Here is a 25,005-nt window from a genome sequence, read left to right as displayed (position 1 = left end):
TTCATATACCAGCATATTTATAGCCTCCTTGACCTAACTGTATTTACTTTATTATATGTCGATAGTTTCCTTTGTTTATATTTTATATATGGTATATTTTTTTGCAGAGTTTAAATTCTTGATTTGTCTTCTGTAGTTATATTTATTTAAAATTACATTTTAAAAAGTGTATAACAAATAATTTAGGAGAACAGTATTGTTATGGTGACTGGCCAGGTTCAAACTAAAACTGGCTTCCTAGGCATCTGAAATATTGATAGAAAAGCACTACAGATAATTGTATGAGATTAAAATGTACATGATATCCTAGACCTTTCATGTTAGAGAGAAAACAACGTAAAGCAGCAAACCATTGTTAATTTACTAGCTACATACTGATTAATTGATTGAAATAGAGTACTGTGAAAGTGTATCATTATTACTTACTTACTTACTTACTTACTTACTGGCTTTTAAGGAACCCGCCCTCACATAAGCCTGCCATCGGTCCCTATCCTGAGCAAGATTAATCCAGTCTCTACCATCATATCCCACTTCCCTCAAATCTATTTTAATATTATCCTCCCATCTACGTTTCGGCCTCCCCAAAGGTCTTTTTCCCTCTGGCATCCCAACTAACACTCTATATGCATTTCTGGATTCGCCCATACGTGCTACATGCCCTGCTCATCTCAAATGTCTGGATTTAATGTTCCTAATTATGTCAGGTGAAGAATACAATGCGTGTAGTTCTGCGTTGTGCAACTTTCTCCATTCTCCTGTAACTTCATCCCGCTTAGCCCCAAATATTTTCCTAAGCACCTTATTCTCAAACATCCTTAATCTCTGTTCCTCTCTCAAGGTGAGAGTCCAAGTTTCACAACAATACAGAACAACTGGTAATATAACTGTTTTACAAATTCTGACGGCCTCCAGATATGGAGGATAGCTGCGAATATATTGAATAAGCAGTCGTGGACAGCCGTGGTCCTCCAGCTTGGGGGTAGGGCGAAGGCCTAACAACCCATCACCGTAAAAGACAGCTTGTTACGAAACCTAACAATAAGCCTCGGAATGGGACTGATTCTCTGGCACATTGTTACAGCTTTATTTAATTATTTATTTTTTGTACAAGATAACATTTCTTTATGTATTTATTTATTTGTTCTTACACCATAAATAAAAAACACGTATGCTTTTAATTTTTTAAAGTTATTTTCATGCACATTCTTTATATGTAAGTATTTGTGTGGTACCTGAAACTCAAATAAAATACATTTCGGATTCCGTAATAAATTACATACATCAGTGTTCTGAATTTTGATGATATCCACGTACTTTTGTATAAATTAATGTCGAAAATGTACACGACAACGAAATCAAAGCACTATACTGTCAAAAATTGTGCCCTATTTCGCCTCCACTCAGTGTTGCCAAACATATCCATGCTCTGGCCCGTAACTGAAGATGGTTCTGATACTGTAGCTTCAACATCTAGGCCAATGCACATGTGTAGGATCTTTGAGTATATCAGTAGGCCACGTACTACTGTTGTGATTCTGTTTATATTGTCCTTTGTTATAAATGGCTTGGCTTGTATTGATAGTGGAATTACATGTACTTTCTGGTGATAAGTAATATTCTGAGCAAATAAAATATTGCACGTGGTCCTTATTTTCATTATTCACGGATGTACTTGTATACAGTAGTGGCAAAAAAAACCGGACCGACCCTTGTAGCTGACTTCAGAGCCTTGTTCACTCCAGAGCCCGATAGACTGGTAACTAAGACTTTTGTGGTTCGAATCCTGCCTGGAAAGGAAACTTTTTTTTTTGTTCCTTATTCAAATTTATTCCCAATACTTTTTGATTGCAGCGATATTTTACTACTTAATTAACTTATTATTCCCAGAACATGAATTTTACCAGCAATAGAAAAGTATTGTGTACGTTAACAGAAAACCACAATTCCAAGTCTCACAGAGATTGTGTGCACTCAATGTAGGTCTCTGGCGTTTCGTCAGCCCACGCGAGTTGTGTGGATATAAAGGGAAAAATTGAGACGGTGTCGGGTGGAGTTCCCGGGTAGCTCAGTTGGCAGAGCGCTGGTACGTTCAACCAGAGGTCCCGGGATCGATACCCAGCCCTGGGACAATTTTTCCCTTGAAATTATTCAAATCTGCTTTACAGGGAGCTTTACCTGAAAGACTAGATTTGCATAATATATAAGTCACTGTGTACGTTAACAGAAAACCACAATTCCAAGTCACACAGATTGTGTGCACTCGTTGTGGGTCTCTGGCGTTTCGTCAGCCCACGCGAGTTGTGTAGATATAAAGGGAAAAATTGAGATGGTGTCGGGTGGAGTTCCCGGGTAGCTCAGTTGGCAGAGCGCTGGTACGTTCAACCAGAGGTCTCGGGATCGATACCCGGCCCCGGAACAATTTTTCCCTTGAAATTATTCAACAAAAAAAAGTTTCCTTCCCAGGCAGGATTCGAACCACGAAAGTCTTAGTTATCAGTCTATTGTGCTCTGGAGTGAACAAGACTCTGAAATCAGCTACAAGGGTCGGTCCGGTTTTTTTTGCCACTACTGTACATATGCTTGTGTTCATAGTGTTGTGAATTCTTGTGTGTAGGTCAAGATGGAGGTTATAAAAGTGGAGCCCTTGGCAGTCGACGGATTACAAACACAGTCCAGCATTTTTGGAGAAGTTGCAAATGAATCTAAATCACACAATGAATTCGAGGAGGAGGAGGAGGAGGAGGAGGAGGAGGAGGAGGTGAAGGAGGAGGAAGCAGCTGCAGTGCCCTTCATATTTGTAGCGGTGAACACTGAAACTGAGGTGAGTTAGTGTATTGGTTATGTAAACGTCCAAAGAACCATCTCAGGAAAGAACCAAAAAGGAAGATATTTATGTAAAGAATATTGTTTGTTTTATTTGAACTCCTCAGAAGCTACTCAGTGGAAATTAGTGATTTAATATTTGGTAGGTTCCTAGTCCCCGGTACTCATTACGTAAGTCGTTTTTGTTTTTACAGAGTGGTTCCTTTCTGAAACTAATTGTGATAGTTTGTTACTAGATGTGATTTTTATAGAATAATAATAATAATAATAATAATAATAATAATAATAATAATACTTACTTACTTACTTATGGCTTTTAAGGAACCCTGAGATTCATTGCCGCCCTCACATAAGCCCGCCATTGGTCCCTATCCTGTGCAAGATTAATCCAGTCTCTACCATCATATCCCACCTCCTTCAAATACATTTTAATATTATCTTCCCATCTACGTCTCGGCCTCCTCAAAGGTCTTTTTCCCTCTGGCCTCCCAACTAACACTCTATATGCATTTCTGGATTCACCCATACGTGCTACATGCCCTGCCCATCTCAAACGTCTGGATTTAATGTTCCTAATTATGTCAGGTGAAGAATACAATGCGTGCAGTTCTGCGTTGTGTAACTTTCTCCATTCTCCTGTAACTTCATCCCTTTTAGCCCCAAATATTTCCCTAAGAATCTTATTCTCAGAAACCCTCAATCTCTGTTCCTCTCTCAAAGTGAGAGTCCAAGTTTCACAGCATACAGATCAACCGGTAATATAACTAATAATAATAATAATAATAATAATAATAATAATAATAATAATAATAATGATTGCTAGAATGAAGATAATGTACCTATATATTGTCACTGTTCTTATTACAGGCAGAGTCAGACTATTTGCCTGAAGTTAAGAAGGAAGTTGCTGAAGAAGAAATAATGGAAGATAATGTCGGTGTTTTGGGGTGAGTAAAATGGTAATAAATCCTTGTAGAAAAAGAAAGAACCGTGCTTATGTCTCCAGGATAAGGGTATGCTGTAACTTTAGGAAAAATAAAATACTTTAAAAGTTGAAAATAGGGTACAACAAAAGTGTTCTGTCTTCTTCAAGCTTAATTTTAATATCGGACAAATCATTGAACACTGATAGGCAGAAATAAAAGACTGTTTACTCCAGCAGGCGAGCTCCCTTTGAATGTACCTTAATTACTAACAGCATATGACCAATACAGAAAATGACTAAAATTATTTTTCAGTAAAATAATGTACTATACGTACTCGTATAACACAGGAATTGGATGGGAAGTAATGGAGGTAATACAGTATTTATATAGGGTGTCTCTAAATTGGACTGACAACCTTAAGGATCGAATAGATAACCTTTTTTAAACACATTTTTAAGGAACAAATGGGGTGCAGTGTTTTGGGTACAGACTGTTAATTTAACACTGCAGTAATAATAATAATAATTTTATTTATTTAGATTATTAACTTGCAAAACAACGTAATGTGATATTTATTGTCGTGAACATTTATAACAGTTACGGTGCACTACTACAAGTTAATGACCTAAAAACTGAAACAAAACATCACATCCCATTTTTTAATAAAGGTGTTACACCTTCAAAGGGGAAAAAAGAGAAAATTCAATGTTCATTTTTATTATATTAATTTAATATGAACTCTAGCTTTATATCTGTGTTAAGATGTCCGTAAAGTAGACCAAGTTATGCGTTGAAATGTCATGCCATGCAAACACAGTTCAGCCAGCAATCTGTAATTTTATTGCTCGTTTTCTCAAAACTGTTGTTGAAAACTACTTACATCACATCTTCCACAATTAATTATAATTAGAACATTTCATGAAATGTTGTATGGCCATTTTTCTTAGTGAAAGCAACAAACTGTACCTCAATCTTTAACCTATCTTTACAGAAATGAAACACAAAAAGAAAAACATTTCATTTAAACAAAAAAAAAAAGTAGTACCAATTATTAAAAACGTTGGAGCAATTTTTTTTAAATAGTTTGGTACAAGTAGTAAAACGAAAATTTTTAAGTTCCACAATTAAAAAAAAAATACTCTGTAGGCATTTTTTCCCCTCCAAAATAGGAATTAAGGGTATGGGGTAATAAAATTTATTACACTTACAAATGTTTTAAGGATGAAGGTGTATGTAATAATCCTTCAACAAAAAGTGTTGTATAAGAGTAAGAAATGAAGCTGTGTTGGAAAGAGTGGGTGAAGAAAGAATGATGCTGAAACTGATCAGGAAGAGGAAAAGGAATTGGCTGAGAAGAAACTGCCTACTGAAGGATGCACTGGAAGGAATGGTGAACGGGAGAAGAGTTCGGGCAGAAGAAGATACCAGATGATAGACGACATTAAGATATATGGATCATATGAGGAGACTAAGAGGAAGGCAGAAAATAGGAAAGACTGGAGAATGCTGGGTTTGCAATGAAAGACCTGCCCTTGGGCAGAACTCTGAATGAATGAAGAAATTATGTATCCGATCCCAAAGTTTGTTAGTCTAATTTAGTTCTTTAGTTTTGTGTATAATGAACTGGTCAGGTGACAAGAATGAAGGACCACTTAAAAAAAAGGAGATTTTTCTATTGTAAAACCAGAGGGCGAGACCAAAATGAAGCTCAGAACATGGAATTCTCAAAAAGCTCTGTGGAAAAGAATTGGAGGTGATTGGCAGTAAATGGGGAAATTGGAAAACATAGGAAAACCGAAGCTAATATTAGTTTATTGAGGTAGGAATGTTGATGATACAACAGAGAAATGTAGCCACAACATAATATTTTATTTAGTTTTTTGGTAGTTTATTCTACAATGCTTTATCAACTGCTAAGGTTATCTAGCATCTGAATGAGATGAAAGTGATAATGCCAGCGAAATTAGTCCAGGGACCAGTGCCAAAAGTTAACTAACATTTGCTCTTAGGCTAATGGGTTGAGGGAAAACCCCAGATAAAAACCTCAAGCAGGTTACTTGTTCCATCCAGGATTTGAACCTGGGCCCGTTAGTTTCATGCTAAACATTACTCCAGAACCATAGTTTATTTTTGTGTCATTCTCTGCCTGTATTTAATTTTTCTATTATTTATTTATTAAACTACCTCTCAACAGAGTTAGCCTCTTGGGACTCTATATTCACAATATTTGGTGTTAAGTTAATCAGCAATTAACAGAGATACACTCAATATTTAGAAATGATACAATTAATATGTGTGTGTACTGTACACAAAAGGAAATTAACAGGACTCATAACACATGCACACACACATAGTACATATATATATATGTGTGGTGCAATTATTGAGAACAGTAGTTACAATTTCGTCTACAGATTTTCTTACAATCTACACAATCATTTATATCATTGTCAGATCTGCAATCTATCTTAAAGCCTAAGTTCTTTTAAAATTTGATATCGTGAGTTCAAGTTCAGAGAAGTAAAATTTTCAGGAATTAAAAAAACTGTATAAATCTATATTTTTTAAAACAAACTTAATTTTTCAAGTATAATGTTTTAAAATGATATCATATCAATTGCTCCATAAGTTTTTATATCAATTTGTGTATTAAGGACTTGTTAAACGACATTTGAAGGTTTTGGACACGAGACACATTTGAAATCACTCACTTTTTTATGAAGCATTGAAGAGAGGGTAATTAGGTGTATAAGGGTAAAGAATTACATGAAGCCTATAAACTGACATTCATGGTCATAATCTCCATCCTCATTAACATTACCACTAGTACCAACAAGTGACTGAATGCAGTTCACAGCATCATTATGTAAGAATTTCATCAAAGATTTCACACAATTCAATTTCTTTTCATTTATAGGAATCTGACCTTTGTAAGCTTTCTGGGAGCGAATTACAGGTCCTGAATTAAGTTTCAATACTCTGACACTGCTCTTAAAACTATTTTAAATTCATTCTGAAAATCAATTATTTCATTACCTTTTACAGAATAAACAGGGAATTTTTCTCTTCAACTAAATCCATCCTTGATACATTTCCATGGACTCAACATTTCTTTTCATTTTTTCAATGACCGCAAAATGCTAGTCACAAGGTAGGAAAGAATGTCCTCGAACTGGGAACATTTGTTCCATTTTCTTGAGCCTACCATGTCCTGGACTTGGAATTATATTGAAATGACTGAATATTTTAAGGCTGTCCAAATATGTTAGGAGCGTAGACTTGGACACTTCTTTCCAGAACTGGATGAAATGTGTCCAAATCACTACATTTCAATAAAAAAGACACATTTCGAAAAAGAAGGTGACTTGGGGAGTTTTTGAACTCGCTCTCTTTTGTTCATAATGTAAAAAAAAAAAAAAACCAGCAATAATGCAGTTTGTTCTGTCCTCAAGATTCTATGGAATGGTAGTGCAAGCTATTACTTTTAAGTTCATCTTTTCCATGTAGTTCAAATGTTTTAATTTTGAGTTGCTGTCTTAAAATACAAGATGGGAGGATAATATTAAAATGGATTTGAGGGAAGTGGGATATGATGGTAGAGACTGGATTAATTTTGCTCAGGATAGGGACCAATGGCGGGCGGCAATAAACCTCCAGGTTCCTTAAAAGCCACTAAGTAAGTAAGTCTTAAAATACATGGTGTCCGACATGAACTATTCTGTTAAGAGTTTGATAACTCAATAACTAAATATTAATAAATGTATCTCACAAGGAGAGGACATGCTCTGTATATCACCGAATGGAATAAGATTGTGTGAGATGAAAGTACAAGACGTACTGTTTAAAGTCATACCTGGTATGGGTGGCCAATGACCCCTCGTTTTGGAAATATTGGCTATTGTTTGTGACATACTTCCGTTAGGTGCCTAATAGGGAAGCATTAGACTGTGTAACAGCATAGCCCATATGGTTGGATGCTGAGCTGTTATCCAGGCAACCTGAGTTCGAATCTTAACTGTTTCTATATTTTTTTCTTTTAATAATGATTAATATTGTGATCACAGTTATCTATTTACATACCTATATCATATTTCTCAATGTATTGAATGCTTCATCATGTTTTAAACAAATTACTAATTAACTAACATTGTATTGTAAAGGATAAACAATGAAATACTGCTCACGTAGGAAGGTAAGATGTGTCACCGGCATCTGTTCTATTTCTGTAGCAGCTATTCCATTTCATTTTGTACCCGATTCATTATGATGTCATAAAAACACACAAACATACATATTTCCTGCACCATGCACAGCAAATGAAAGAAGGTTGTCCACAGTCACACACATTTTTCCGCACTTCTGCCGCGAAACAGATATCCTTCACATTCACAAACATTTCTCGTTCGTTTATTAATTTTGATGCATACCAGCATATTTCAACATGGCTTTGAATATAGGAACTGACAACTCAACGTGAATAATAATAATAATAATAATAATAATAATAATAATAATAATAATAATAATAATAATAATAATAATATCAAGCTTTAAAAAATCAGAAGGTATTAGGATTCGAACTCGGGTTGCCTGGATGACAACTCAGCACCCAACCACATGAGCTACGCCCTTATACAGTCTAATGCTTCCCTATTAGGTACCCAACGGAAGTATGTCACAAACAATAGTCAATATTTCCAAAACGAGCGGTCATTGGCCACCCATACCAGGTATGACTTTAAACAGTGTCTCTTGCACTTTCATGTCACAAGATCTGATTTAATTCTGTGATATACAGAGCGTGTCCTCTCCTTGTAAGTGGTGTTTACTGCAGACCTCGCCAAGTTCTTGTGGTGACGCCATAATTCCATTCCTCATGATTTTCAGCAGATGTTCAATTGTTGTTAATTTTTATGTTATTCCATTCATTGTTGCTGACATTTTCGTGATGATGAATTCATTTGTTTAGTCTGCCAGGCCAGACGAGACGCACATGTGGACTTGATGACTTCCTGTTTTTTGCAGCGGATGGCATTTGGATAAATTTGTTGGTTGTTGAACTTTCTTATTAGCGTTTGTCTCAGATTAGATTTATGGCTATATAGTGTGTATTTTGTCCCGCGCCGTGGCGTCGCAGTCCAAGGCATCCTGCCTAGGACTCGCGTTACGGAATGCGCGCTGGTTCGAGTCCCCATGGGGGAAGAAATTTTCTCATGAAATTTCGGCCAGTGTATGAGACCGGTGCCCACCCAGCATCGTGATGCACTTGGGGAGCTACGATAGGTAGCGAAATCCGGTTACGCAAACCAGCTATAACGGCTGGGGGGCTCATCGTGCTAACCACACGATACCTCCATTCTGGTTGGATGATCGTCCACCTCTGCTTCGACATGTGGGTTGTGAGGCCAACAGCCGGCTGGTAGGTCTTGGCCCTTCATGGGCTGTAGCGCCACGGATGATTATTATTATTAGTGTGTATTTTGCTGATGTTTTCATTTTTATCTTTTTCTTGTTGATTCGAAAATTATCTCATTCATCAGAAAAAATTAAAAGTAATTACAATCTGTTTTTTGCAGGGCTGCGTTGCCTTATCAACAGAGCATTTCAAACAGTGCAAGAGAGAAAGAAGTGAAATTTGTAGACGGAAGGTTACCAGAAGAGATGAAGCTTGCAAATTCTTCCAGCGAAGACAAGAATGTCCTGAAATGTGACAGATGTGAGAAATTTTTTATATACAGTGAGACAGGGAATTTTTTGTGTAAAAAGTGCAATGATGAAGACCTAAAAATGAAAGCTATTGCAGGAGACAAGCAGTACTCTTGTAACCAATGCAGTAAATTTTTCGCTAGAAAAGAAGGTCTAAAAAGACATGTGCGAATCCATACCGGTGAAAAACCGTACAGCTGCGAATTATGCGGTAAAAAATTTTCATACAATAATTCATTATTAATACATACACAAACACATTCCGGTGAAAAGCCATACGAGTGTGAGTATTGCAAAAAACGATTCTCTTTGGCCACTAACCTCGTAGTTCATTCACGGACACATACTGGTGAAAATCCATACAAATGTGATCGTTGTGATAAATCGTTCTGTCATTCGAGTGCCCTTGTGAAACATTCTAGAACGCACATTGGCGAAAAACTCTACCAATGTCAGTATTGCAATAGACGTTTTTCAGATGGCAGTGTTCTAAGAAAACATATAAGAACTCACACTGGAGAAAAGCCATATCAGTGTAAGCAATGCAACAAATATTTTTCTTCCAAATCCTACGTCACATTTCATGCCCGATTACACAATAAAACAAATAAAATGTGAGAGGATCTTGTTACTATATCAAAACATGTGGTGAACTCTGTTTAAGAACTTTTATTTATTACATTTCTCTTATATAAAATATGAGCATACACTTTCTCATATTAATTTTACGGAATTCTGTAAAGGTTCAATATGCATGCGCCACTAGAAAACATTCCTAAAATACCTTGAAAATCGTTTGGATTTATAGTATGGAGTAGTGAAAATTAATTGTGATCACTAGGAGAGTTATATGCCCGCATATATCCATACTTATATAATATATTATATAATACAGTAAGAAATTAAGTGTGTTGTGGCAGTGATAAAATTGTGAAAAATTCCTTTACAGTGGCGCGAACATATTGAATCTTCAATCGAAATTTCATTTTTTTTTCGCAGAGCCAGTGTTCAGTGTGATACAGGTGTCCACATAGTTCCCACACATTGGCTTCCAGCAAGTGATAGGGTCAGATCCTAGATTATAGTATATGAAGAATAAAAAAAAAGTTCCATCTATAAAATAAGTGCACGCACAGAACAGAATTAATAAAATTTAAAAAGGAATTTTACTTAGCGGTATTACTGCCGTGCTCTCATGGTTAACATTCGGCAGGTCTTTGAGTGGCCTCGTGCATAATATTCGGCAGGTCTTTGAAATTTAATTGCATTATTGTTTTCAATTTCCTATGTCGCCGCTCCAATTACTCGCCTCAATTTCAATATTGCAACCAATAAGCTGCTTCCATTATTAAATGACACCCACTTGTCTAATCCACGTGGACTAAAACCGAGGTTGCAATGTCTTGTGCTGAGGACGAACATTAAGGTATGTGATTAAAAATTATTATTAAAGAGTTGTTATTAAGAGTTAAGAATGTTAACGTACTTGTATATGAAATAATAATACTAATTACAATAATAATAATAATAATAATAATAATAATAATAGCCTTTTAACAATATAACAAACTAGTGCTTATTCTTATCGAGGAAGTAGACATGACAACATGACGCTTAGAGTGAAACCTACAGAGCAACAATCAGTCGGTAAAAATTATGTATGACTTGAGGCTTTCCCGGCATTTGATATAGAATAACAATTCTTGGGTTCTCAGCCAGGTGAGTTGGAGATTAGCTGCCAAGCTTTCGATGGCTAGCTCTGCCATCTGATGAAGTCTGACGAAGTCCCTGAAGAAGATGGCAGAGCTAGCCGTTGAAAGCTTGGAAGCAGATCTCCAACTCACCTGGCTGAGAACCCGAGAAGAGTTATTCTATGGTAAAAATTATGTTTTAAAAGCACACCGCACGTTATTGTATGATGCCGACATGTTAAGCATGAGAGCGCGGCGATAATACCAATGTTGCCACACTACACCAGGTGTTCCAAACGTTTGTCAGAAAATATAGCTAATTGAGTGTCGAAGGCACTAATTATGTTTGTCTCCAATATATATTATGCTCTAATTACTCAAGTTTTATAGTTCTGCCTCAAACCTGGCTCTCCAGCATGATGGCTTATGCGACAACAGCACTCAACTGATGGTTAATTGCGAGCAAGTCATCATTATTATTAGGACTCGAATTTTTAGATATTTATATTTATATTTTTATTTTTATGTGCTAAAAATCGGGAAAATATGACAAAAAGGAAAAATATTTCGTTATGTTTCAATTATTTCATGTGAATATAAACAATATGCATCAGTTTGTCGGTGTTACAACCAAATGTTTCGTCCACTACTCCGTGGATATCTTCAGTGGCGTGGTACACGTGTGTGCAGAGATCTGCTGTGTGTATCAGACTGGTAGCACGTCGATATTTGAGGTGTGGGGCTGTTGTTGCTTGTTGTCGCCGCGGTCCACACCAGTGGCTTCGGTGCTTTGATTGTTTGTCATAGTGTCTAATTGTCGGAGAAAGGGTTTGATGTTTGTGCTTCTGAGGGCCGGATACCAAGCTTTGTTGACCTTGAGTCCTTCCTCCTTGCGGTTAAAGTTCTTTTTGTGTTTATGAATCTCAATAGCTTCCCGATGTAACTGGCATAGAAGTGTGGCGTACTGCTTAGGATGTCGGTGTCCTGGAACCTGATGTTGTGATCCCCATCATTAAAAGCATGCTCGGCTACGGCCACTTGTCCACGTAACCTAGACGGCAGTTCCTTCTATGCTCTGTGATTCGGGTCTTGAAGCTACGCTGTGTTGTACCTATGTACACTGACCCACAGGAACACGGGATTCTGTATACTCCAGCTGATGAAAGTCGGTTATGTTTGTCCTTGACAGACCGTAAGCAGTTACGAGTCTGCCTAGTAGGAGTGAAAATTGTCTCCACGTTGTGTTGTTGTAGTATCTTGCTAGTATACGCATCCTATCAATGCTGGCCGTGAAAGCCTACATTCCAAGAATATGCATCAGAATAAATTATGTTGCCTCGCCAACTGCAGAAGAATTACAGTACACAATGAGATTCATCCATTACAAATGCTTGACGATTATCGCGGAACACTGCCTTGTACTGAGGAAAAGAGCGCCCTGGCCATTAAGAAACAACATGCACTCCCTGGAGACATGTTTGAGACTGGAAACGAAATAGAGACAGATGATGTTTATGAAATTATAATTGCTTCCTGAATCAGCGTTATGATAACTTACAAGACTCTCCTAAATGACACATCAATGTTTGTGTGTTATTTAATGTGTAACACTTTTATTAAGCCGCCAATGCTTATCTACTATAATAGTCATTTACATGAATAAGAGTTTTACATGAACGTTTTCGATACCATTTTTTGTATCATCTTCAGATGCATTATAATTAAAATTAACAATTAACATTTGTAAATGATTGAAAACCTAGCCATTGGTGTGTGTTTTCTGTGAACTTCTTTTCGTGATTAAGTGTGTGATACATTTATGGATGTCGCTTGTCTACTAGTAATTAGTGCTAATAGTAATACTAAGCTTACTTAATATCAATCAATTTCTAAAATGCAATATAAAACTTATAGTATAACACCAATATAAAAACTTTTATAAAAGAACACTTGTTTGGTCGTTTTTGTTATTCTGTCTTTGAGTTCTGTTGTGTCTTGCCTTTTAATGGGGCGATTATAACTGTTCTCTCTTTGTTTTTATATAAAACTTCATAATACTAAAATGCTGAATCATTGTGTAAGAAGCAATTTGTAGAGCACTTGTTTTAATCACTTGGTAGATAAGCATTGGCGGCTTAATAAAAGTGTTACACATTCAATTATAGCAGTAACAAAACAAAAATGAAATTGTTGTGTGTGTAAGTTACACTAAATTGTTTTAGTGGTAACAGCTCTTACAGCTTGCCAACTGTCACGTCTAAGGCACTGCACTGAACATTCGGGTCATGATTAATCTGAGGTGGTGCTTTTGTCGAAAATTATTTGATGAAAACTTAATTTTTCTGTTAAAGAATCAGTAGAATGGAGAAAAATTGTCTCCGGCACCGGGACTTGAACCCAGGTTTCCAGAGTTACGTGCTGGCACTTTATCCACTAAAATAGGTGAATTTTTAAATCTCGGGAATGGCCATCACTAAAAGAAAACCAGTAGGTCTTCTTTAGGAAGACTCAAGACGAATATCCGGCGCCTAAACGGGATTTTTTCGGCTAAGGAATGGTAACCCTAACAGAAGGTTCCCTGGCCCTCCAGGTTGGGGGTTGGGCTTTGGGTTGACAACCCAATCCCGGAAAAATTTTAACGTTGAGAAACCCAAAGAAGCAAGCCGGACTGATTATCAGAGACGACTAGGCAAACGGAATAAGGATATGTATTTGGCTACATGGAACATAAGAAGTTTATTTAGACCTGGAGTCCTGAGAGATTTGATACAGGAACTTGACAAATATAATATAATGATTGCGGCAGTGCAGGAAATAAGATGGCGAGGGACGGAAATGTTCATGTCCGGTAATTATTTGGTATGCTATAGTGGTAGTGATGGCCGAAATAATTTTGGAACGGGTTTCCTGGTCCACAAGAAAGTTAAAAGTAATATAATTGATTTTCAACCCATTAATGAACATATATGTAGTATACGGATCAAAGGAAGATTTTTTAATACCACCATCTTATCAGTGCATGCCCCCACAGAAGAAAAAGATGAAATTGTTAAGGATGCCTTTTATGAACGTTTGGATAGAGTACACCAACAAATACCTAAGCATGATATTATAATTATATTAGGAGACATGAACGCCAAAATTGGTAAAACAAGTGTGGTATCTAATGTTGGTAGGTATACACTACATGATATATCTAATGATAATGGGGAAAGACTATGTGATTTTGCGGTTGCTAAAGATCTGGTTATCTCCAGCACGCGGTTCCCCCACAAAAATATACACCTACAAACATGGATATCACCTGATGGCTTTACAATTAATCAAATTGATCACGTCATGGTAAGTGCAAGGCATGCCTCAGACATCTTAGATGTTCGATCTCTAAGGGGAGCGGACTGCGATTCAGATCACTTTCTAGTCAGAGTTAAATATAGACCTAGATTATCAAGATTAGCAACTTTTGTAAATAACAGGTGCATAAAATTTAATATTAATAAATTTGAGGACAGTACAATAGCAGATGAGTATAGAAGAACTATAACAGATAATATTCATAAACAGAACATACAGGAGATGAATATTGAACAGAAATGGTCCTTCATTAAACAAAATATACATTCAGCTGCCTCAGAGATCATTCAGACCACGCAGAATAAAAATAGGAACACTTGGTTTGATCAAGAATGCAAAGAAATGATAGATAAGAGAAATGAACTCAGACTGGTTATGCTACAAAAGAAAACTAGAGCAGCAACAGATAAATACAAAGAAGGAAGGAGAAATACTAAAAATATTTGTAAAATGAAAAAGAAAATGTTTGAAGAAAATTTATTGTACGACTTAGATGAAAAATTTGGAAAAAATGAAAGCAGAAAGTTTTTCGAAAGTGTCAGAAGGCAGAAGAAGGGCTTCCAACCAAGAACGATGATATGTAAAAACAAAGATGGAAACCTAATTACTGGAGAACTACAGGTACTAAAAGTATGGACTGAATATTTCAATGATCTCTTGAGTTCTGGAGGACAAGAAGATATAAATGTAAACGTATCCTATTTTGGACCTGACCCTTACATGCCAGTACCAACGAATACTATGGTATATGATGCAATAAGGAAAATGAAAAACAATAGAGCACCAGGAGAAGATTCGATTAATGCAGAGTTAATCAAAAAGGGTGGAAAGGAGTTGTGGAAATGTATTCATAATCTGATTGTGGATATATGGAATCAGGAACAAATGCCTAGTGATTGGAGTGTAGCTGTCATATGCCCTATACATAAAACGGGCAATAAACTGGAGTGTAAGAATTATAGAGGCATATCACTGCTAAATACTACATATAAAATTTTCACTAATATCTTAGCTAAGTATTTAGAACCATACATAGAAGCAGCTCTTGGAGAATACCAGTGCGGTTTCCGTAAGGGTCGATCAACAACAAATCAAATATTTTCTTTACACCTAATTTTAGAGAAGTTTTGTGAATTTAATTTACCTTTGCACCAATTATATATTGATTTTAAAAAAGCTTTTGACTGCATTAGCAGAGATTATATTCTAGAAACTTTAGGCGAAATTGGAGTTCCCAGTAAACTGATCAATTTAACTAAAATAACTTTAACACAAACTCAAAATAAAGTTAAAATTCAGAATAAGCTCTCTGAAAGCTTTATAACTTTTAATGGCATTAGGCAAGGTGATGTCTTATCAACTATGTTGTTTAATGTTGGATTGCATAGAATTGTTCAAAAGATAACCATAAACCCAGGAGGTACAATCATCAATAGAACGGCACAATATATGGCATATGCAGACGATATTGTTATCTTATCACGCAATGTAAGTACAATGGATGAAATACTCAAACAAATAGAAGCTGAAGCAATCAAAGCCGGTCTGGAAATTAACAGTGATAAAACTAAATACATGTATAATATGAATAATGACAATTCTAATAAGATTAATTTAAATGATACTGATTTTGATAGAGTTTCCTGTTTTAAGTATCTGGGTTCCATGGTGAAAGACAATAATGATGTTATGACTGATATAAAAGAGAAGATTGCAGCTGGGAATCGAGGTCTTTGGGCATTGAATAAAACTATGAAGTCTAGGTGTATCTCAAGAAAAGCTAAAATAAGAATATATAAAACTATTATTAAACCAATAGTAGTATATGGAAGTGAAACCTGGACTCTATCTGAAAGGGCAATTAAGATCTTAAATGCGTGGGAACGGAAAGTATTACAGAAAATCTTTGGGCCTACTTATGAGCAAGGGTTTTGGCGAATTAAAACAAATGCTGAGTTATATGAATTATATAAAGATAACAACATTGTTGTTGACATAAAACTCAGAAGGTTAGAGTGGCTGGGACACGTAGCCAGGATGGAGAACAATTGCACACCCAAAGCTCTACTAGATGCATTACCGGTAGGAAGAAGGAAAGTCAGACGACCTAAATTGAGATGGCTGGATGACGTTCAGGCTGACCTAACAAAAGTTGGAATTAGAAGATGGAGAACACGAGCATTAGACAGGAGTGATTGGTCGGATGTTCTGAGGGAGGCTAAGGCTAAACTATAAGGGCCGTAATGCCAATGATGATGATGATGACTTTATCCACTAAGCCAATCCGAATTCAAGTTCCGATGCTGAATTAAATCCCTCTCATTTTTAAGTTCTACCTACTGTGTTCCCCTTTGTTCACCTATCCCCGTGTACTGTGTAACAGTATGGTACATGAGGGTAGGCCAACAAATAGGGAACACAGTAGCTACAACTTAAACATGAGAGGGATTCAATCTGGCATCGGAACTTGAATCTGGTGTGACTTAGTGCATAAAGCACCAGCCTGTGAAAACCCAGGTTCGAGTCCCGGTGCTGGAGAGAATTTTTCTCCATTCTACCGATTATTCACCATATGGAAACGCAGAATTGCTGCAATGAAACTCCATATGTACTTCGGTACATCATCTATATACTGTATATAATTCGAACTGATAATGGAAATAACGGGAAAACGGCTGAATGGATTTTAATAAATGACCCCTCATTTTGAAGCTTGGAACCCAAAGTTTTTTCAGAAAAATAGTAATTTTCAGTGAAATGTCAATTTCCTACATCATTTTCCTATTTTCCAAAATCCATCTGTCGTCAATTATGAGACTTTTCAGAATAAAACAAAAGACACACTACAGTAAACAATATTACACGAAGATTATGATCTGCAAGATTGCTGACACATTTAGAGCTCAAATTTAATTGGTTATTAAAAACTTCAAGAGTTATTAAACTTATTTACAGGTCTGATTCTGCGGTGTGTAATTTTCTGAGTACAGCTGTGTATTGGATATTAGAAACTACAAAACTTGAGGTGGCATCATGACATTATTACCATTAGAAATGAAATATTATTGTAGTTAATCCCTTGATGTGACTATTTTTCATTAATTATACATATTAATGCTATAGGTCTATAGACGATATGAAAGTGAAATGTTTTGGGTTATATAAGTAGATGTAGAGAATATCTTAAATTAAATATTCATTTCTATAATTTACTGAGTGGCGGCTATATGGTATACATAGTATATGTTACCGAAGACTATAAAACTTATATATATTGTTATTAAAAATCAAATATTTTTATAGTTAATTAAGTGGGGTTCGGTCTTCTTCTTATATTTAATGGCGGTGTGTGGAGATATTTCTGTGCGTGATTCTCTTCAGTATTGGCTCGAGAGAGCACAAAAATTAGAGTTTCTATGGAAAGACCAAAAGGTATTACTTACTGCTAAAATAAGAGGCCTACAAGATTTTGTAGTTACCTGATGATTTCAGCAAGATCTCTTAGCAGGATAAAATTATTTTACCCTCTATAAATTTCAAGGTAGTTCACGAAACATGCAGCAACTATACCAAGACGCTATGTCTATAGTTCGAAAGCGTAACAAACCTGACTTTTTTTTTAACTTTCACCTACAATCCACAATGACCTGAAATAGCTACTGCTTTACTCCCACATGAAAAACCGACTGATCGTCCTGACATTGTTACTTGCATTTTCACGTTCAAATTAAAAAACTGAATGTGTATAGCTTCAAGACAAACTATTTAGCATAAAAAAACATTCACAGAGAGTATGTTTCATTATTATTGAAACAAACAACTTTCAGAATGTCTGGTACTTAGTTTGCAGCATTTGCTGCACAAGCCACTAGTAGTAATATAATTTTTGTGTGTTTTATGTGAACGTCTGAAAATATGTACATAAACAAAAATTGTCAAAATGTGTGTTGTTATGTGAAATAAAATTTAAAGTATATACTCAGATGACCTTGTCCGAATAATCATCACCATCATCATCCTGTCAAGTATTAGTGCCAAAAGAACTGTTACGGCCTGAAAAAGCGATTTTCTTGCCATCTTTTCATGGGTCGACCAAGTGACCATTTCCCATTTGGGCGATACTTCATTATTGCCTTAGGGATCCTGGATGAAACCATTCTTGAGATGTGTTCCTTCCAGTTTAACTGATATCTGGAGATATAGTCCAGTATTGATGACACATTAAGTTCCTGAAGGATATCTTCATTTTTCTTTCGATCCCATTTAGTGTAGCCAGCTGTTCGGCGCATGAATCTCATCTCGCAAGCTGTTAGTCTGCTTTCATCTTTTGTCCTTATAGTCCACGCTTCACTCCCATAACATAAGACTGGTCGAGCTATTATTTGATAAAGGCGAGTACGAGTTGATTTTTGTACTAACGAAGGTTTTAAAACTCTATTAATGATGCCCATTGATTTGTTGAATTTTACAATTTTCTCTGGTAAATCCAAATTTTCAACAAAAAGTTTATATCCTAAATAAGTAAACTCATGAACTCTTTCCAAAATTGTGTTATTTAAACAAATTTTGCTTGGTATTGGGTATTTACCACAAAAGGCCATTATTGTTGTTTTGTTAATGGATATTTCCATTGAATATCTTTGAGCTATTAAATTTAAATTATGCACTGAGCATTGCAAATCATCTTCAGATGTTGTTAGTAAAACAAGATCATCCGCAAACATTATTACATCTAATTTTAAATTTCTGTTAATAGTGATATATCCATGTTTGGTTCTCTAAAATCTTTCACAATGGCATTCATATAAACGTTAAAAAGCAAAGGAGAGAGGCCACAACCTTGCCTTGTCCGAAACTTAAAACATAATTACGAGTTTATATTATAATGCAAATAAAATATTTACCTAAGAATCCTAGTCCTTATTAGTATATTGACATCTAAGTGATCTTTGTCTTCATCCTTGAAGCATTCTTTAGCTTTCATAAGTTTATGTTCATTTTTTGTAACACCTGCATGCATTCTTCTTGTGGCAAAGCCTAAAAAAAAATCCATTCTTTAATAAAGTTGATTCTTTTATTAATTCACGTGTGCACATTGTATAATCCGTATTTCTTTTCTCTGTGGTAGTGCATGGTAAGCACTAGAGGTTAGTGTAATCGAGCACACACTGAGAGTTCCTCGATAATAAAATTGAGTATAAGTATTGAGACACAGGATCCAAACGTTTCTAAAACAAAATTAATACCATTTTCATTAACATCACATGGCCTTGAGCAACTAAAAATGAATAATAACAGAAGTATAACAATACATGATTGTAACCTACCTACTTGCTCATTAACGCTTTAAGTATATCCTCACAAGTTAAATATTTAGGCATTATTATTGACCAACATTTAAAATGGGACAAGCATATCTCCTTCCTGTGTAACAGATTGCGTAAAACAATCCACAAATTTTCCATTCTACGCTCTTATTTACCTGTTTATGTTCTGCGTACTGTGTACTTAGCTCTGTTTCAATAATTCAGTATGGTATTTTAGGTTGGGGAGGAATGGCAAAATCGACTCTCCGTCCTTTAAATTTGCTCCAAAAATAATTATTAAAATTTGTCCATATAAAACTTTTGATTACCCAACAAAATTAATTTTTCAGGAATTTGGTGTATCAAATCTAGAACAAATTTATGAACAAACATTGCTGATTTACTTCCATAAAAACCACAATAAATTTAAATTTGATCCTCACGAATACCATACGAGACAAAATTACAGTTTCTTTCTAAATACTCCGAAATGCCACACAACTGCTGGATTAAAACACAGCAGAAATTTTGAACCCAAAATATATAATGCATTAATTAAAGCCTACCCTGAGCTAAGTACACTTAACACACATAGATTTAAGAAACAAATCAGATTAATTATTTAATTGTTTAATCTAATTGAGTTAAAAATTGATACTCTAATATTTATGTACTTTTGTATTTTCTATTTTTATATAGACCCTATTATTACATGCTGTATTATTTTACCATTTATTAATGTGATTGTGCTCAATGAACTCTCTTAATTTTGTGATATATTTTGTATAACTGATCTGAACTGCGCCCGAGCATGAGCTTCTGCTCTTTCGGGCTGCAATGCCTAATGTAGCTCAAGTGTAAGGTATTAAATAAATAAAATAAATAATAAAACAAAAAAAAAAATTGCCTTCCTTACTGCATAATCCAGTAATGGCTTTGCTTCAAATAAATTCAAGTTAAGAGCAAAATTATGTATCATATTCGTTTAATATTTTTATACAATATATAGGCATATGGATTCACTTCTCACACCTCACTGCTATCAAATCATTACATATTTTAATTGTTGTTGGGGTCAACGTCTCAACTCTCATTATAAAGGAACTCTAGAGTCTAGACATTACAGTTAATGGCGGATTTATTATTTCATCAGTCCAATTTATTTTATTTCAGTACATAATGTACCTAGATGTATTAATTGCATGTCTGTTATATTCCGCTGTATCGATTGCTGTAGCTGGTGTGATGTCAGCACCAACTCTACAGAAAAAGCAAGCTGGTTTGAAGGTCATTGAAATCAGTCCTGCTACATCAAAGGTACTGATGCGAAGTGTCCATACTTGTAATTTCCAATATGCTGGTATGGTCTCAGCTCCTATACTGTCATTTGCTGGGAACCACTGTGTAGGAACTATGTGCATAACTGTAAAAATCACTTTAAAAGCAGAAAATATGGTGACTCGACTTTTTTCATGTAATCTCAACTCCACGGACTTCTATAAGGGGTTATGCCTTGAATCTCTACTCCTAAGCAATTACCTGTTCACTTAATAAAGTTAAATTTCGCTTCCTCTCCCTCCCAATTTTAAATTATGGTTTGATTTATTAAAACTGTATTATAATTCGTAAAAAAATGTGTTTTCCTTGGACTCTCACTTTGAGAGAGGAACAAAGGTTAAGGGTGTTTGAGAATAAGGTGCTTAGGAAAATATTTGGGGCTAAGAGGGATGAAGTTACAGGAGAATGGAGGAAGTTACACAACTGCACGCATTGTATTCTTCACCCGACCTAATTAGGAACATTAAATCCAGACGTTTGAGATGGGCAGGGCATGTAGCACGTATGGGCGAATCCAGAAATGCATATAGAGTGTTAGTTGGGAGACTGGAGGGAAAAAGACCTTTGGGGAGGCTGAGACGTTGATGGGAGGATAATATTAAAATGTATTTGAGGGAGGTGGGATATGGTGATAGAGACTGGATTAATCTTGCTCAGGATAGGGACCAATGACAGGCTTATGTGAGGGCGGAAATGAACCTCCGGGTTCCTTAAAAGCCAGTAAGTAGTGGCAGTAGGAGTAGCAGTAGCAGTAGCAGTAGCAGTAGCAGTAGCAGCAGTAGCAGCAGCAGCAAAGAATGTGTTTTCATATCCTCTTGTGATTTATGCTGTGGAAAACTTACTAGTGATTGTTTCTGTTGGGAAAAATAACTATATTCACTTATTTGTAACTCATTTTTTTTTTTATTTTATGTTTTCCTGCAACACCAACTCCACAAATTGCTATGCATGCAGACGATACAGCTATTTATGCAACCCATCGCAACATTAACATAGCCTCAAATCACCTTCAGCAAGCCTTGAACATCGTATGCCCTTGGATTGAAAATTGGCACATCGCACTGAACTACAATAAATGCGAAGCAATGATATTTACTTTGTGTCGTCCTGCTAATCCTCCATGCATAAATCGTTCAACCAACGTGATACCGTGGAAACCAAAGGATGAAGCTGTGAAATATCTTGGAGTGCACTTAGATCGCCGTCTGTCATGGAAACATCACATCAACAACAAACTTAAATTGGCCTACTCAAGACTCGCTAAATTATATCCGCTCCTCAACAAGAAATCATCTCTAAAGCTACAAAATTGCATGCTACTTTACACATCTCTATTACGACCTCTACTGCTTTATGCCTGTCCTGTCTGGGGAGGAGCTGCAATAAGTGAAATTAAACACATCCAGTCTTTTCAAAATAAAGTCCTACGAATTTCACTCAATTCCCCTTGGTTTGTCCGTAACAGCCAACTACACAGAGAAACTGGTATTGACACAATCAAACAGTTTATTCATTCACAAGCTAAGAAGTTCTATAACAACCTAGAAAATATTCCAGGCGCCATCCATTACTCTCTCAGAAGGAAGTCCACATTTCCCACCAGAATCAAGAGCCGACTTCCAATGGACCTCATATTATAATAAAAATTTATCATCACATCAACCTATGTGAATAATTATTTATTAACAATTATTTTTGTTCATTGAGGAGCCCAATCTAGGCTACCCTCAATTCAGTGTCATTTATTGTATTTATATTTTATTTAGAAATGATCAGTATAGTGCTAAATGCGCTGATCGATCAATAAATTGTTAAAAAAAAAAATGTTGGTTTTGTATTGTATTTATTTACATTCCATGGTGGTCGTACATCACTTCACAGCTAGAATATGGAACATGTCAAAAATAATTTTAATAGTACTACAAAGACTTAATTCATAGCCAGAGTCTAGTTTAAATATATACAGAAGGGTTTTACAATAACAGTACAACACAAGGGGTTAATACTGATACTTAACACAAGACAGAAATATACATGCAGCATTATTGAATGTCAAATTCACCTACAGAATAGAAGGCGTGAGAAATTAGGTACTTCTTTAATTTGGCCCTAAATAATCTTATGTTCTGAGTTTGATTTTTTATATCCATAGGGAGGCTATAAAAAATTTACTGCCATATAACACATTCCTTCTTGATAGCACGATAGACTTGCCAATGGAGTATGAAGGTAAATTTTTCTGACGTGTATTTATGCTATGAACTGTTGAATTAGTTGCAAAGTTTTCACAATTACATATAAGGAAGTTTATTAATGAAAAAATATACTGACAAGCCATGGGCATTATTTGTACTTTTTAAAAATGGTCCTACACGATTCCCTCCATTTGGCACCTACTATTACTCTAATCACTCTTTTTTTGTAGTAGAAATATACTATGTAGAATTTCCCTAGAATATTATTCCAAAACTCCTTATCCAGTGGAAGTATGCAAAGTATATTGTTTTTAAAGTATTGATATTTACTATCTCTTGCACAGATCTAATAGCAAATCATGCTGAATTTAGTTTGGGGGTAATTTCTTTAATATATTTCCAATTTAATATATTATCGATTTGTAAGCCAAGAAATTTGGTTGTTGTTTCTATTATGTACCTCTTGTTAAGTACTCTGCTTGAAATTTGCGAGGTTGAATTTGGACAGGATTTGAATTGGATTATGTCAGTTTTGTTGCTCAAAAAATCTATGTAAAGATTTTTTTTTGATCCTACAGAATAAATCTGTTATGGTAATAATATATCAGAGGAGAAAAATTCGCTTCGAGCAACAGTGCATATAACTGTGCATATTAGTGTGCATATTACTGTGGAATCCCGGCCACCAAGTCACTCAACTGAGTGCGCTCTTTGTATAATGGCAGTTGACTTAATATAAAATGTCAGCATACATGCCCAACTTGGAGTCAGGCCACAAAGGGAAAAACAATGGAGAAGAGGGGTTCGAACCAGTGATGTGGATTGAACTTCGATGTGGCTCAATGATGAGGCACTTGGTACGTAGAACCAAAAACCCAGGTTCGATCCCTGGCGCCGGAGCAAATTTTTCTCCTCTAATATTAATTGTTACTATAACAGATGTATTCTGTAGGAACAAAAAAGATAATCTTTACGTATATAAACCATGAATACTGGTACAATAAACTGTTCTGGGTTCGAAACCTCTACACATAGACCTATATAATTTATTTTAAATGGTTTATGTAGAGTAACAGTATACAATCAAATTTACAGTTTCATTCTTTGTGAGTACTATTATAAGACACTTTCTACTTGGCAAGATTCATCGACCACCAAGAATATAGAAAGGATATGCCCGCAGTATTCATAGTTATTTATTACTGCTTTCTATTCTTTGTTGAACATCTTTCATATTGTGGCAAGAAGTTGGCAATGTGATATTTGTACAAGCTATTCTCAATTGTTCTCGCTGTTCAATTATTTTACTTACGTCACAGATAATCACATTGTCATTTGTTTACGTCCATGTTGATCAATAAAATCAACAAATCAGGTATTTAAATGTATTACTATTCCAAACGTATCATTATAATGTTCAAATTTGTCATTGGTATTTTAAAGACTAGCTTTCGACTTATAATGTGTAATAAATTAATACATTTTGTACGGTATTTGTTCTCTCAGTTCCACGTGCGTTGTTACTCACAAACGTTTATCGAAGTAGCAATTTCTTATCATTTCGCACATGAATTATCATCTACCATCAGCACTTCGTCATGTTTTGTAAGTATTTTACACTGAAAATATTAATTTCTTGGGATAAATGATAAGATGTATTGAA

General features: G+C 35.5%; 1 protein-coding gene across 9 annotated transcripts in view; it reads left to right on the top strand.

The window, feature by feature from the left end:
* The window catches only part of LOC138710152 (zinc finger protein 664-like), an 82,686-nt gene that overhangs the window by 37,279 nt on the left and 20,402 nt on the right, over nucleotides 1-25,005 (top strand). For 4 of the 9 annotated variants that reach the window (XM_069840781.1, XM_069840779.1, XM_069840780.1 and 1 more), the window contains 3 exons: nucleotides 2,618-2,824; nucleotides 3,694-3,773; nucleotides 9,329-10,175. In XM_069840781.1, the coding sequence (XP_069696882.1) occupies nucleotides 2,624-2,824; nucleotides 3,694-3,773; nucleotides 9,329-10,076 (1,029 nt within the window). In that variant the 5' untranslated portion in view covers nucleotides 2,618-2,623 and the 3' untranslated portion in view covers nucleotides 10,077-10,175. Of the gene's footprint in view, nucleotides 1-2,617; nucleotides 2,825-3,693; nucleotides 3,786-9,328; nucleotides 10,176-25,005 lie in introns of those variants that run through there. The other 5 variants (XM_069840775.1, XM_069840776.1, XM_069840783.1 and 2 more) reach the window with 4 other exon arrangements.

Source organism: Periplaneta americana, chromosome 12 (genome assembly GCF_040183065.1).
Source record: "Periplaneta americana isolate PAMFEO1 chromosome 12, P.americana_PAMFEO1_priV1, whole genome shotgun sequence".
Lineage (NCBI taxonomy): Eukaryota > Metazoa > Arthropoda > Insecta > Blattodea > Blattidae > Periplaneta > Periplaneta americana.
Note: the sequence above shows the minus strand (reverse complement) of the source record. Positions and strands in the feature narration are given on the sequence as shown.